The sequence below is a fragment of the Thunnus thynnus genome, chromosome 11 (assembly GCF_963924715.1).
Source record: "Thunnus thynnus chromosome 11, fThuThy2.1, whole genome shotgun sequence".
Classification (NCBI taxonomy): domain Eukaryota; kingdom Metazoa; phylum Chordata; class Actinopteri; order Scombriformes; family Scombridae; genus Thunnus; species Thunnus thynnus.
Genome location: NC_089527.1, coordinates 24,453,139 through 24,469,225, shown reverse-complemented (window position 1 = coordinate 24,469,225; position 16,087 = coordinate 24,453,139). Strand labels below are relative to the sequence as shown.

General features: G+C 42.3%; 1 protein-coding gene across 2 annotated transcripts in view; it reads right to left on the bottom strand.

Annotated features, from left to right (window-relative positions):
- Nucleotides 1-16,087, bottom strand: part of dachd (dachshund d) — a 92,258-nt gene that overhangs the window by 19,278 nt on the left and 56,893 nt on the right. The window contains exons 4-6 of one of the 2 annotated variants that reach the window (XM_067604047.1): nt 3,717-3,889; nt 3,423-3,558; nt 3,166-3,297 (exon numbers count right to left, since the gene is read on the bottom strand). In XM_067604047.1, the coding sequence (XP_067460148.1) occupies nt 3,166-3,297; nt 3,423-3,558; nt 3,717-3,889 (441 nt within the window). Of the gene's footprint in view, nt 1-3,165; nt 3,298-3,422; nt 3,569-3,716; nt 3,890-16,087 lie in introns of both variants that reach the window. The other variant, XM_067604046.1, reaches the window with a different exon arrangement.

Here is a 16,087-nt window from a genome sequence, read left to right as displayed (position 1 = left end):
TTTCTCACACATCATCTAATCTCCCCTTTTTTCTCAGGCAAAATTTGGACAAAAAATAATCAAGTTCAAACAACAGCCTCCCCCCCTCCCAAAAAAAACTACCATCTGGTTACTCTGCACTGGGTGACACAACTTTGGAAACCGCCTTTTTTAGACAACAACAAACAGCCTTTGTCCTTCATCAGCAGAGATGACATGAAAAAGATGAGCCGTGTTCATAGGATATGAGTGATGTGACATTATAGTGTCTGTCTCTGAGGTGTCTGGCTATTTAAAATAGCCTCCATATGAGCCGGGGCACCGCATCCTTCCTCTGCGCCCACTGTGCTCTCTTCTAGGAGTGCATTGCGAGAGATTAATTTAATGCTCTGCCAGGATCATAAAGATCAAACAAGTGGAGAGATATCATTAAACCATTGGAATGTTATCTCATTTATCTAAACAAACTGATGCGATGAACAAGCCTAATTAAAAAGCTCACCATAAACAAAGCTCCGGATCGCGAGGCCTCTCCCCTCTCTAACAATGGAACACATTTATTTTATTAATCTAATGCATCATGTATCATATCATTACAGTTCAATATATCTATCATTAATTTTATTCCCTTCACTTAAAGCTTTTATTGGAATTACTTTGGTTATTAGTTGGTTCTAATGTATTGGTTACCTCTGAATCTGGCTGCTACAATCTCTCTTATCTCGCTGCATAAACCTGTGCATGTTATTCAAATTGCCTCATTTATTATGATAGCTTCCTCATGTAAATTGTGCTGACTGCTCGCCCTTGCACAGTCCTCATTAGACTAATGAAAACCTTCAAACGAAAAAACTAAACAACCTGCCAAATAAAGGTCTGGGGTTATTATGAAAATTACAACTGTGGGAGCCGGGAGAAGCTCTCTTCATTAATTCATGCTCAGCAAATTGGTAACTAATTTAGTTGCACTCCTCTGCATTAATGGGTTATTTTATAAAAATGTTTTCCACAGCCCGAGACCTCTGGTGCACACACTGGAGAGCTCAGAATCCTAATCAAGTCCAGTGACATATTAGGAATTGACAATCTCAAAGATAATACAGGCGTGTGTTTGCGGGTAGATGTGTGCGGGTCAACAAGTCAGAATTGGTGTGGATTGCTGGGTCATTTGCTTTCTCCTCCAATATTGCGAAGAAATTACAGTCCATTTGTGTTGATTATCTGAGTATTGGAAGGGGGGGGGGGGCACTTCAGTTTAGAAGTAAGATTTCTGCTACTGAGGAAACATTCAGTTGATTTAGTGTGTGGACACTTGCTTGAACCTCCTTTCTCTGTTTGCGTTGCTCTGTTTGCCAGACTCTCTTTTTGTCAGACACACACACACACATACACACACACAGAGAAACACAGACAGTTTGTGACCCATAAATTTCACTCATGATCCTGCTAATTATTACTATTCACTGCTTCACACCCTGTGAGTGGAGGTCTAACACTGATCTTCATGTCAGCCTAGCCAACAGGGAACATACAGCCCAATGATTTCCACAGTGGTTTTAATATCATTATCAGCCTCACCCCACCCTGGATCACCCAGTGCAGCACAGCACAGCCCACCCCTGCTCCTCTCAAAACCCAATCGAGAATACTCAAATCTATTATTTGCTTCCTTTTATATTTAATTCAACACACTTACTCCGTATACGTCTGTTTCTTTTGAATGAATGAATAGAAAAAGTATAATGAAATATTGCCAGAAATTAATAAAAACCATTTAGTCTGGATAATATGATTGAAGATTTTGAATATTTGTCAAGTTTAGAGTTAGTGGAGATGACAGGAAACAGCACATCTACTGCTCTAAACAAAGACCTCGTTATTTCCCACATGTTTGTAAAAAAATATCAGTCACAATTATAAATAAAACAGGTACCAATGGGATTTTAAAAAACCTATGTAAAAATCAGATTAGTCCTAACATTAAATAGTTTAATATTTTTGTAATTACTTTAAGAACTCTATTCCTTTTTTCAATTAACAGAATAATCTTCTGAGCTAACTGTAACTGTACAGTACAGTTAACAAAGTCCTCTCGGAATTCTTGGAAACATGAAATCTGAGTGATAATTAGTTAAAAGTCATCTGCACATTTTAAATACATGCAGGTATTTTTTTTTTTTTTTCTGAAATCAGAAAAACAATGAGCTTTATCTATAGATCAGTTTTATAAGAGGGTGTATCATTAAATGTCATCATGACATGTGTAATGTAAGAGCTGGCGGCTTAGAATAGAGATTCCAGAAACAAACATACATACACTTCTACAGGATACCACAACTAGGTATGGTATCCATTTGATTATTTTGATCTGTAAAGAAATAACTGTTAAACTGAGAAATTTAAAGTTTCACCAGCTAATTTAGGAGTGTTGTTAGAGACACAATTTACAATTAGGAAAAATCAGAAGCAACGATAAAGAATCCTCCCAAAGGCTTAAAACTATTTTATCTAAATTGAATGACCTTAAATAATCTTGAATATAGTTCTAGATATCTTAAAAGTGTTTTTAGTAAAAATAATTACACCAGGCATGCAACTGATGAGAGTACGGTTTCTGTCTTTTTTTTTAGTCATCAAATTAGAGATATACACAAAAAGTTCAACAAGTTCTTCTATCTAAGTTGATTCACCTTGAAGCCACATTGACTCACAGCGGTTTCATAAAAGCAGGTTTTGGTGCCACATTAACCAAATGTGGTCTCCTTGTCTCCTCTGGCAACTCCACTGACTCACTTGGTGCTCCTGCCTCCTCTGATTTCCTGAGCTAGGTTCAGATTTTTCTGCAGACTCACACTTCTGAAATAAATGAGACTTCATCTCTGTTGTCAGAATAGAACCTGCTCAGTAGAGCACGGCTTTGGTGGAAGAAACCAAAATGCAGGATTCAGTCGCTTGTTTCTCATGACAACTGTCGTTTTCAGACATTGAGAGCAGTGAATAGAAAGAACTAAAAGCTAGATTAGAAGTGCTTGATGTAAAATGTAATAATTTCTCATATTGTGATGTTTAAAAAAGAAAGAAAAGCAATCATGGTTCATTTTCTAGCAGGCCTACTGAAAGTCTGTGTGGGCATACGGTGTATCATTTAGACTTCGCCTTTCTATCACACTTGTTTTAATGACTCACCTTTGTCAGCGTGCATCCTTTTTACTTCATGGCTCATGTCGTGGGCCAGGTCTCCCTCTTTAGGCCCAGGCGGGATGTTGGGGGACAGGCCTAGCAGGGCATGGTTCATGGACAGGCCATTGTGGTGTACCGCTGGAGACAGAATAAAACATTAGGAACATTACTTAGAGGACATATTTCAACTCAGCAGGTTTTTTTTTTTTCTTCATCAGTTATATGTGTGACTAACTGTGCAGTGAGTTAATACAGAGACGTACGTATCCTGTCTGAGGAGCTTTCTGTGTGGGCTGGGGAGCTGGACACACTGCTGCTGCGATGGGACGATGGGTGACTGCCTGGCCTCCTGTGGTCCTCTAGGGAAGGGGCTGGGGAGGGACTGTCTGGGACACGTTCCTGGAACCCCAGCAGTAACAAAAACACACAAACGCACCCAAAATAAGTACCCAGTGTAGACTGAAACACCGTACAAAAGTCACATACACAAATCTGAAGAAAGCAGTTACATTTGATGTAGTTTTAAGGACATCGCTTCTTTCTGCGTTAAAATTTACCTTTATAACAGAGGTGACCATTCTGGAGGGCAGACTCTGGCCCTGTGCTGCGGCGGCCATGTTTGCAATGGTGCTGAGGTGGTTCATCTGGCTCATCGCCATGGTGACAGAGGCTGGGGGCAGGCTGACAGGGATCAGGGGATGGGGCATCATCATGAAGGGCAGTTCCAGGCCTAAGACACATGAAGGGGTCGTTGGTTACTCAATGATGCATATTATGAGTGAGTCATTCACAGGGGGAAACTTCTGAGGCTCTGGCAGAAAACTCAAAAGCTGCTGCTGTTAATTCCGCAATCAGCGATTCCCACCACTGAGATACCCTTTAAAATTGGTGTCCAATAACACTAAAGCTTTACACTGCCATCCATTAGAGAAAAAAATGGAATAATTCAAATTAATCGCTTCTCGGGTATCTTTCCATGTTAACATAATACACATAAATGTTTTACAACATACATTAATAATAGATACTACTGCAATAATAATAAAGAAAACGGGGATGAAAACTAAATACACAGTCATTCAAAGATCCAAAGTTTACACAGCAATAAAGATGCATCAATTATTCTATGATGAATAAAAAGGGGACATTATGGAAATTGTCTAAATATTTAAATATAAAAAATCTCTGTAAAAACAAAGGCAATCTTGAAAGCCATTACCCAAATGACTAGTTAAATGTGCTAATGACAAACAAGTACCGTCAGACTACAGTATGGCAATGACTTTAGGCTAATTATAGCAGCTTATATTCCAGACCAGAGAGAGAGAGAGAGAGAGAGAGAGAGAGAAGAAGAAGAAAAGAGCGACACCGAAAAAGTCGCTTTCAGTTCGCACAATAATGGGTTTTACATTTCTTTCTCTTTTTATACCCACACAAATTATTCCATTACAACATCAGAGATATCTTACAAATGTTTTAAATTATTCAATTGCTGTCTGGCAATAGATGCCTAATTGGGGAAATTGAAGACATTAGTAGTTCAAAAAATGTAAAGAATGTCTAATAAAGATACCATAGGGGGTACTAGTTAGTCGAACTGCGGCCCTGCACTGTGCTTCTGAATGGCTTAATGAAAACAAGCCAACTTTCAAAGGACATGAGCGCAGACAGAAGGTCAAAGCTAGGTGTCTGTACCCCCCACCCACCCACCCACCCACCTACCCCCCCAAACACGGCACCACCCCTCCTTCCCCCCCCTCCCCCTTCTGCTCAATGGGGACTTTGAACTGGCAGGATCAAAAGTGACTGGGAACAGTTTGGTCTCATTCCTCCGCCACTCAGATGCTTTTCCTCAAAAAATGCTTTAAAGAAAACCTCATAGACACTATTGGATCTGATTGAGCCTCTCTGTTGATTTTTCACTCACTTTTTTCCCTCTCTTTCTTGGCAGCCTGGTTCAAGGTAAAAAAAAAGCTGCGTGAAAGAAAGGAGGAAAAAAAAAAAAAAAAAGATACTGCACTACAGAAAGCTGATCCACAAAACAACTCCACTCTTCTTTCCTGACAAAACATCAGTAGCCAAAGGGCAAGGAGATCTGCATGGCGAAGCCTCTAAAGGGAAGGACACTGGTTGAAAATGAAAGGACATGAGAAGTACTCCTCTCTATCATTCCCCTCCTTCCAAAAGAAGCATTGATTTCCATAAGAAAGATGGCATGCAGTTTCTCAGTGGTGAGTATTCCCAAACAATATAAAGCAGGGGAGATTAAAGAAAGGCGGAAGCCAAGCAGCACCTTGTATCAGCGCCTCTGCTGTAGCTCAGACTGAATCAATTACCACTCAGCAGGCTAAGCTCAATTAAAAAACACCACAGAGGGCCTGATTGCGGGGGTACTTACTGTAGGACAACATGGAGAGGTCTAGGCTACCTATCAGCCTTTCAAGGCGACTCAAGGGCCAGAGAGAAGAGACTTATTCTGCCTTTGAGGTGGATACATTACACCCATTCAATCAAACACAGCTACACACATAAAGACACATTTCTTAAGCGGGCCAAATTTTCACCAAATCAATAAACGACGAAAAAGAGACGGAGAATCACCGGTGTCCGCTCCCCGTTAATCACATTCTTCTACTTGTCTCCTTTGTTGCGTCTTGTACTTGATGGTGTATGAGGCTCGGTGATGTGTCTCCACCTGACGGACAGCCCGGTGGGAAAACACTGGACCTCTGTTCGCTGTAAGGGGTATTAGTCTCGCTTTCAGTGCCTGTCCAGCCCCTTTCATGTCACCCCATCCTAAAGCGCTGTTTCTCCCATAAAGGCCTATTCAGGCCACTGTAGGGGAATGTGCCACAGGCCAACGAGGGTCCACCAATCCCTTTCTTTGTGGCTGAAAGGAGCCAGGTGAGGGGGATATTGGTTTATTCAAGGAATCCGGCGTTTTTTTTTGCGAGACAGTTAAGTGTTTTTGTTTCATTCATATGCAATTTCTTCACATTTGCTAGATTTGTTCTTGTTAAATAAAAAGATCACAAGCGACTGCGGTACAAGTTCCCGAACAATACTATAGCGATACTTTTCTTTTTTCGAAAACCAGATCCCGCCGACATTAATCAGACTCATTAATCACTTAGGCATTGTGTAGATATTCCAGTGAGCAAACTGTTAGAAACATATTTGTCAGTTTCTGTTTATCTCTGATACAGAAGTTCAGACCTGATGAGAGGTGAATTCCCATAAGCCCCCTTCTCTTCTGAAGGGCATAAACAATGCATTTGGAGTAATTTACCTGAAGTAAGCCTGAGGGACCTGCAAAGGTGAACTCCTATTTACCATCATTAAAACTACAAATCACTTAATACCAATATAAACAGCTCAGCTATTATGTTGCGCAGTGCTTGGGAGTTCACGCATGGATAAGCAAAGATCTGAATCATGGAGGATGAATTGAATGAATTAAAACAGCCCTTGGTAACAACATGATTAAAAAGCTGTTACATCAGAACCAAATCGCACAGCTGACGGTCGGTCAGATACTTAAAAGAATCACGGCGAAAAAAAAGATTGAATGTTAAATGTTTTAAAATGATTAAAAAGAGAGCAGTAATTTATTTTGATGACAGAAATGATAACCTGCAGTGATTTGTGCTGCAGTTAATCTTCATCTAAACAGGACTTCAGCCTCTCTGGCCGTCTAACCCTACAGAGGAAAATAAGAAAAAAAGGAACTAAGCCTTTGTCGTTGAAAATGGTATAGAGGTAGCAGCCAGCCCTTTACCCTTAACTCTGTTGTGGACAGATTTCCCCTGACAAAAATTAAACTAGCTCCTACTTGGCACTTTATTATCTCTTCAACTGAATGATTTATTGTTTGTGGAGCGAAAGAACCAAAGAGAGGGGGAAGATTACATTTCCAGCCAAAGCTCAGGCCTGATCTCGTTTTTTACTCTCTCTGTCCAGGAAAAAAGCTCCCGACAAACAATAATGTCAGCTGTAATTGATCGGAGGTCGCCGGCTGGGCCTGCAGTAAAAGTGCACTATTTAAGCGACAATCGGCCCTGCACTCTTCAGACGCTGGCTAATGAAGCTGTCTGTCTGGGCTATTTACCTTCTCTTAAATGGAAGGGGAGAGATGTACTGTAAGAGACAGGGCTGGAGAGGATCTGCCTCTCGCTCCTGTGAAATAGGACCTGCCCATGCCTCAGGAATGTATAATTGGTTGGCGCAGCCAAAGCTGGGGATCCGGTGCTAATTAAATGACTTGTTTAAAGCCTATCTGTCTTTGTTTGGGAGGCTCTGGGCTTCAGAACAATGCATTGTAAATGCTGTTGTCAAACAAACATTCCTGGTTATCCTTTGATTTGAATTGAACAAGACAAAGGGCTGATTTGCTCAGCGCTAAGCCTTTGGTTTTCATGGTGTTGAGATATTTTTTTTTTTCTTCTTCTGATCTGTCAAACTGAACAGGACCGTTCCAGTCAAGCAGCTAAATGGACTGACTCACTGCACAATGCGTACGCGGTCCGCCCGCTGCAAAACAATCTCAGTTTTCCTCCTAATTGCGCTTGTAAAATGCCCCCATGTCGCGTATGTATTTCTCCCAACAAAGGTGAGACGGTGGCACACACACATGGAGAGTCTTTGTTGTGGTCGTATCAAGGATTTGCACACCAGTCCCAAAAGGAAATGAACGGCTCGTGAAAAAGTGTCTGTCACGCGGCGAGACATTTAGGGGTCTCTACGTAGCACTAATCAGCTATTCATCTTTACCATAACTGTTAATCTCCATCCAAAAATCAGAAAGCCCTGCCATGTGAGATGGAGGGAGCCTTATAGCCTTTAGATCAAACATAAGACACAGCCTCCATAAATATGTTGTCTGGCATTACGGTGCCACTTTACACAACACACGAGCTCATGCTCACATATGCATAGACACACGACTGTTCTCTGCATACACACACATACATACGCAAACAAGAAAAAACAGACACACACACACACACACACACACAGATGGCAGGTTCAGTCAAGGCTGGTGAGTCCTGTTTCTCATTAAAATGGGGGGAGAGAGGAAGGTATTGAGCTTTGATGTAGCCACCCACAGCCCCTCAGTGTCATTGAATGAAACTTTGAAGCCTTTTGTGTTTACGCAGTTAATGTTGATAATAAAGCAAACATCTTGCCTTTGTTAAATACCTGCCGTACACTCACATATGCACAAACACACGCATATATATATATATATATATAAAAGCAAACGGACACATATAAAAGAATACATCCCCCACCAACAAGATGAGGTAAACACACAGGTACACACTCAGATAGTGATGCAGTATAGATAATTGTGTGTATAAGGTACGTACACACACACAGAGTCAGCCAGACATAAAGACACATGCAAACAATATGTTTTACATTCCAGCAGCTATAATGATTGGATACATTTCAAGCTAATTCACGTCAACAAACAAAATGTGTTTAGCACGCCAGGATAAAGAGATACACTTTGCAATGTTTCAGGTGGGCAAAGATTTCCTGCCAAGATGCCTAATGTAATGTAATGTAAGAGAAACCATGATAAGAAAACATTTCTGGTTTGATGAGGTAACATAATTGCTTTCCTACCCAAACCACTGGAGTGTAACATGTGGTAGAAATTATCATGGAGACAGACAGAGGTGTTTGTCCTTTAAGTGTATAAAATCTAAGGCAGGCAACTTTTATAGGATAATTTAAATCCTGGGCTCTAATGGCACGCATTCCTTATGAAAATTGAAAGATCAATCATCTCGCTGACAGATCTGTTGTTGAAAAAAGTTCTTCCTTATCTTTTGAAGAGAAAATGCTAAACACGTTTTTTTTTTTGTTTTTTTTGTTGCCATCGCCCCGCCCGCACCGGCCCCCAGTTTTTAGCTGTCTATTTGTCTCTTTGCTGAAAATGTTAACGAACAGGGCAATAATCAAGCCATATGCTTGCATGTGGCAAATCTCATTACAGTAAATGACCTTTACCAACCAATGCCAACATCTTTGTGCTTGATAACACAGAGCGTATAGAGCAGGGGGGGGAGACAATGGTGGGTTTAGTTAACGCAATCATGCACATGGCCGGGGGTGGCCGGGACAGCCAGGGCTTCAGGACACATTAGCAAACAGCGTTCTCGCTCCTCTAATTTGGGTCGGAACCAGGCTCACTTTATATTTGCGACACATCACTCTTGATAAATATGCAACATCGGCACGAGAGCGCACCGACATCCGATCGCTGACAATACACCGTGGCATGGAGAGAGTGCTGTGAGCAGAAGAGGAGAGAGCAGACGGAGAAGGAGAGATATTACTAGCAGCTGTTACTACTGCGGGTGCAATATATTCAAGCCCAATCAATAAAGCTCCTACAGACAGTGACACCCAAGCAGACAGAGGAATCATTTTCATCTGATACTTAGCAAAGGCTCCCCTTTTAAAAAGATTGCTTTCAGTCAATGACAACCAGTTGTCATTTGACTAAGGCTCCTGAAATGAAATATATTGACGAGCGTTATCAATCACAGCCCACTCTGCCGTCATATCCCTTCGGTGGAATAAGAGGGGGGGGTGGGTGGTGGTGGTGGTGGTGGTGTGGAGGGGTGGGTGGAGGTGGGGGGGGGATTGGTTTTCATGTGGTCATCAGATCATCTGTTTTAATTACAAAATTAGCATTACTACCTCCTGCGCTCTCACTTCCTCTATTACAATCACCTCTTGAGAGAAAATCAGTAATGCAGTGTATGGTTTACAGTTGCAGTGCTAATTATTTCAAGGTGAACTCGCTCTAATATACACGTTTTATTTCACAAGAGTCCAAAACAGGTAGGCGAGTTCGGATTGAATGACATTTAAGTACAGCGATAAAATAAAAAAAATAACATTATGTTGTAGGGTTATTTCAATTATTCTGTTGGAATGAGTATTTTGTTAGGGATTCTAAACACAATTTATCAAGAAATACCTTCCTCTGTTTGTTCACATTGTGAAGGACATGCTGAGATTGTAAAATTCCTTAACATTGTTTGAACTTGCTCGCTCTCTCCCTCTTTATCTTGGTCCCAAAGGAGAGGCTGTGTGATGGTGAAGATGTCTGGGCTCAGCATGGCTGATAGTTCTATTTGGATGAGGGTTCCCATATCATAATTGAGAAGAAACACCTTTCGGGTTCAGGCAACAAACAAGAGTGCTTTCGTGGAACAGAACCAAGTATTTCTATCACACAAATGCTTTTTGATTCTCCTCCTGATTGCCACGTCGTCGGGCAATGGGACATTTTTACAGCATGATCACAGTGGAAAGAGATTGTCATTTTGTTGTTGTCATCACTGTCTTGTCATTACTGCTGTGTACACAGTAATAATATTACTCCACGCTAATGTGTCCTCTTATACGTAATCATAGTGAAACGAGAGCACATGTTATCAAGCCACTAAATGCTTCGACCGTCTTAACTGTGCATGTGAAAACTGCTCCACATTCGACGCAATTACACGCCGTGCATATTTCACATTACTCCAACCTGCGAAAGCTCATCATCACTGAAAGTTTGAATGTCATTTATTACACGTATCACATTTACACCAAGTGACATTGTCTTTTCAAATTGTGTTGATCTCTTCACTTTCAAAGGTCAACCCCTTCCCTGGCTAAATTCAACCTGACAGAGAATAGTGAGGAGGGGACAGCCGAACGCGTGCATCACCCCCGCATCAAAGCGCTCCAAATTAATCTATCCAATTAATGAAGAATGAGGCCTAATGTTGATGAGGGATGACAACTCGACTGGTCAGTTGTTTTTTATAGCTCTGCTCCTGCGTTTGTGAACTAACCACAAGAGACAATCAAACAAATATTTCCATGACACGCGGTTTGTCTCTCTTTGTGTCTCTTCCTCTCTGTAAATGCGGCAACTCCGCTGCCACTCAAAGATGATAGAACTTGATATGGATCATTACGGAAATAATGTTTAATCAATTCCCCCCTGTTATTGCAATCTATTTCTGCAGTTGTCTGCGTTTGTGTATTTTGTAGCTACATGAGTGTGCCTCACAATTTCCCAATCATGCATATTCAAGTATTACGCTGATGCTTAACAGCCGACGCAACTGGAATTAGAACGAGGACATTAGACTTCATTAAAAAGAGAAATGATTATCAGGTTTATCTTTTGAAATGTCTATTAAAATGTGTGTGTCGTTCTTCACTTATCTGTCACCTGGCTCCCATGAGCCTGGCAGACTAATAGAGAGATGGTGAGGGCCTAAGCCCAAGAGAGACACACAGACCCATCAAGCTCTTCACTCAGGCTGGAAGGCTGTCTGTCTGCTCTGCCACCCTCTGTCTAGCTCAGTGTGTCTGACTCAGTTACTAACATTACTCCCCCTTTTCCCCCACCCCCCTGTGCTTGCAACTTAAATGGACTCTATTTTGTCCAGTGTAGCCGTAATATCAGAATAAAGAAAGTCAAAACAACACGCATTGTAATTGCATAAATCAGACGAGTCTATAGTGTGTCGCAGCCAAAGAGGTGTTATGATGTGTTCGTGAAATGAATTCTTTTCAGCCTATGGCTACAATCTAGTCTCTCTCAAGAGCTTCGACTGACAAAGGATCCCACAAGAGAGCTAGAGAGGAAGATGGATGAAGTTGCCCCTAGACACTCATATCAGGTCAGTATGTGCTTTATCCCCTAATGGTTAAGGTTAGGATTGAGTAGGGGGTGATACTAGATCTGAGCCTGCAGGCCATTGTTCTGTCTAGAGGAGCAGGAAGTAGCCACCATCCTCCATCATGGCCCACATTTAGCTGCGCCGGGCCACCAGCACTAGTGCAGCTAGCAGGTTGGAGCGTGCAGCTAGCTGGTTGGATGTGTCCTTCCACCCAGAGAGCTTTATTATTAGAAAGGACATAAACAGACTAATTAAATCGCAGCAGTGGAGCTGGGCTGACAGCTGGCGCAGAGAGTGTGACCAAACAGATCCCTATCAAAGTGCAGGAGCAGTGCCTCTATATGTGGCCTGCTTTGGTGTGCATGATTGTCTGTCTGCTGAGACGCATGCCTATATGTTCTGTGAGTATACATACATGTTTGGCTTTTCATTTTTGATCCATTTTAGACTTGTGTTTATTCTATAATGGATGCCTGTAATTTTTCCCCGCTGTAATTTCATTCACACACACCGACATCTTAATGTCTTATTTATCAGTCTAGCGCAAAGCACATTCACTCACTGATACGATCCGAAATAGTACAAATGCTATCCAGCAGAGCAGTAAACACTCCAGTAATTAGTGCATGGTCTCCAGGCTGACTCTGCTCAGCTCTGCAGCATGGCCAAGCACGGACCCCATATAGAGAGGAGCCTAGTTATGCATTGATCTCAGAAAATTAAGGCTAACTGCCCCAGATTGCAGCGTCTTGATGTACCTTCTGGATGAGCAATGTACTATACTTTTGTTGTTTGTAGAGTAAACAGAATGATTTGGGCTCGCTGCGCTTTAAAATGAATACATCTTGAATAATTAATGACGCCCCCTTAAAGCGTTGTTATCTGTGTGACCGCAAACGTAAAACCACTGATGATGAGAAAATATGGTTTTAACAAGTCAATAATGGAGAGTGCAACAAGAACAGCCTAATCAATGAGGCTGCAACGTTTGCAAACAAGGACTTGAATTATAACGCCAATAATTGATCTCTTCCATTTTTTCCTCTCTCCTTCGTGTGATGTCATTGTTTATTGATTGCTTCCCGCCAGTGAGGGATGATGGGAAGTTCCCAGAGTTTGTTTTTGCTATGACTTTTGCCCCCCACCACCCTCCCCTTCCCCTCCACCTTTCCCTCCTTCTCCTCCTAGTCCCCCCCCACACCCCCTCCCCTCCTCTCCATTTGAAATTTGCAAGCTGTAGCACCAGCTTAACCAAAACGGATTAAGTCCCATACCCAACTGAGAACACAGATAATGCTCAGTAATTGGTAAAAAATGAAGATGAATGGGACAGCTAGATAAGGACCAATTAGCTGCTGGGAGTGTACAGCTGTGGTCTCCTCACAGAGCGCTCTCAGGGGCCAAGGCCCCCTATTTCTCTCTCACGCGAGCACGCACACGCACACAGACGCACACGTACACACACACACACACACACACACGTACAAGCGTAAGGGTGGGGTTTGCAGAAATTAGCCTGATGACCCTGGGAAGAGAGAATGATGCTTCCTCATCATCTCACCCAGAACCTCTTCTCTCAACTCTCAGTCAGGCAACACTCCAGGTACCTGTCACCACCCGTCCAGCTTCAGCCTAGCATGTGGCTCCCCCCCCTGCTCCCTGTTGGGTGCAGGCAGCCTGGACTGAAACCACAGATGTGAGACAAAGAGCTTTCAGGTTTTGAAGCTTCAAAGTGCTTTTTACAGTGCAGCGTTTTTACTGCTTCAGTTGTGGTGTCGTATGTGTTTAGGGCGTATTTAAATCGTACGGTGAAGTCTGAAAGTTAGCCGCGACTATTGTGTCTTCTCCTTTCGCTGAGGCGCTGTCTGCCCGGCGAGCTGTTTGGTCGGCATGTCGCGGCATCATCTGGCTGATGACAGTGGAATTCCCATATCTAATTACAAACAGGATTTCAGCTCCATTAGAGTTGTGTGGTGAGGAGTCAGATGAGTGGCAGGGCAGCACCCAGTGGCCAAAGAGAGACAGAGGGTGAAAGACGAGAGAAGAAGTAAGTAAGACTGTGAGAGGAAAAAAAAAAGAGGACAAGGGTGAATGCCGTCTTATCTTTTCTTCCCACTCCTTTTCTGAGGATCTAAGAAACACTTTATTTTCCTTCCGCGGCAGAGGAAAAACAATTCCTTCTCTTGAAATTGGCAGGTGTTTGTTAGTGGGCAGCTGACAATATTTTCTCTCCCAGTAATGAAGGTTATGGCTGGGGTCAATGCACTGGGAGGGAATGGCGAGCTGTTATCCCCCTCAAGGCCCAGCGCCACACGTGTTTTGCTTGGTCTGTGATCTGTAATTGTGGCATTTCCTGCGCAGGAACAATCCACATTGTGCTTTGAGAAGTCTCCCTCTTCCCAACTAAAGAGCGCGATGGAAAATCAAAGAAAAGACACCCCCCCCCCCCACCCCCCCCTCACACACACACACACACACACACCTCTCACTCTGTCTCCTTCTACATTTTTACGTCTCTCTCTGCTCACTATTTTTTTTTTTTTTTTTTTTTTTTACATCTGTCCCTCCGTCATAAACTCCTACACAAATATCTATTTCCCCCTTCTCTCTTTCTCTCACTCAGGATGTTTGGTTATTTTGGCTGAGAGTTGAACTGGCTGTATTTTCCTTATAATTAATAACATTGATGCAAACAGGAAGGTCTAATTGTGATGAATATTTAATGCGAGGGAGAAACATTAGCCTGTTCAATTTACATCAACACAAAGACAGCGACAGGCAGTCCAACTCTACAAACAGAACAGAGTGTCCTTCACTGGCTGGCTCTGCTGTGCTTTGCTTTAAGCGCTTCACAATACAAGATCAGCTTCAGACAAACACTGAGATGAGGCACCTGTATTTTAGCCCGAGGAGGATTTTTTTTTTTCAATGGATTTATGTAGCAGCTCTTTCTGATTAAATGGATCTATGTCCTTAGTGGTATTATCAGAAGCACGCTCATTATCATATCAATTCCTGTCATGGTTGGTAACATAATTTGTGTAAGTAAACACATCTATTTGTGTGTCTTAGTTTAAGCTGGGGGGTGATTATAAAACTCTAGTCCATTTCCTCAGAGCAGCTGTGGTCGTGGAGTCTCTTAAAAGCAGCCCTGTGAACAACAGTCGGTCCAATCCCGACAAAGCTACAGCCAAATACAGTCCCCCTTCTGCCCACTCTGTGCTATATCAGTCAAGTGATTTATAAGTTTGGATTGCTGCTGGGGTTTGAGAGCTGGACATATTAGGCATTCACACTCTAAAATAGTTTGTGAAAGCAGGCCAGAGTGAGACACTTTTGGAATGTTAAATAATTCTATAATCACACTTTTCTGTAAAGTCAGTTCATATTTTCTTTTTTTTTTTTTTTTGCTGGGTGAAATTACAAAATGCTTTTATTAAAAATAAACATGTGAGCGGAAGCCTGGGGCTAGATGAAGAAGACAGCATGCTGCTAGCTGTGTTTCATGGCCCTGCGGTGCAGAGCGGGCCATATTTCTCCAGCGTATTATCAGGATGACTCCTGCTGGCCACCCTGTCACAGAAGAGTGCTTGATATAAACAAGAGATTGCTGCGACACCCAGTAATCAATATTAGGATGGTTTCAGTACCAAACATCATTTGTCTCCGCAACCATTCCTTTGACCAAACGAAGCATTAATTCAAATCATAAATCTGAGCTGATTTAAATCCGAGGAGAGTGAGGGAGAGAGAGAGAGAGAGAGAGAGAGAGAGAGAGAGGCCCCTGTCTAGCAGCCTGCCCCTAATGATTTATTTTCTACATTTCTGCGAGCGAGAGATTTGTCCATACTCACTGACAGGTCACCTTCAAACGCCAGTGGCAGACTGTTCATCACCATGCAGACGAGCATCTCATCGCTGCGAGTAAATATTAAAGGAAAAGAATCCAATTGATTGTGGATGGGGCCGAGAGGCGTCACTGCCATATATTTCACTCAGAGAGCTAATGCTGTGGCCCACGCACCCACACCTAGAGCTGCTCCCCCTTGCCAGAATTATGATTCTAGCGGGAGCCTGTGTGGCTGGCTGTGGGCTCAAGGTTACAATTTAAATTGTAAAAAGATAAAACAGTTTCTTATTAGCTCCATTGCCATAGCCTTGCTGTTGGTGCTCACATTTATCTTTATTTCCGTGACCTCGTATGCTCGTATTCTCTTTTTTAC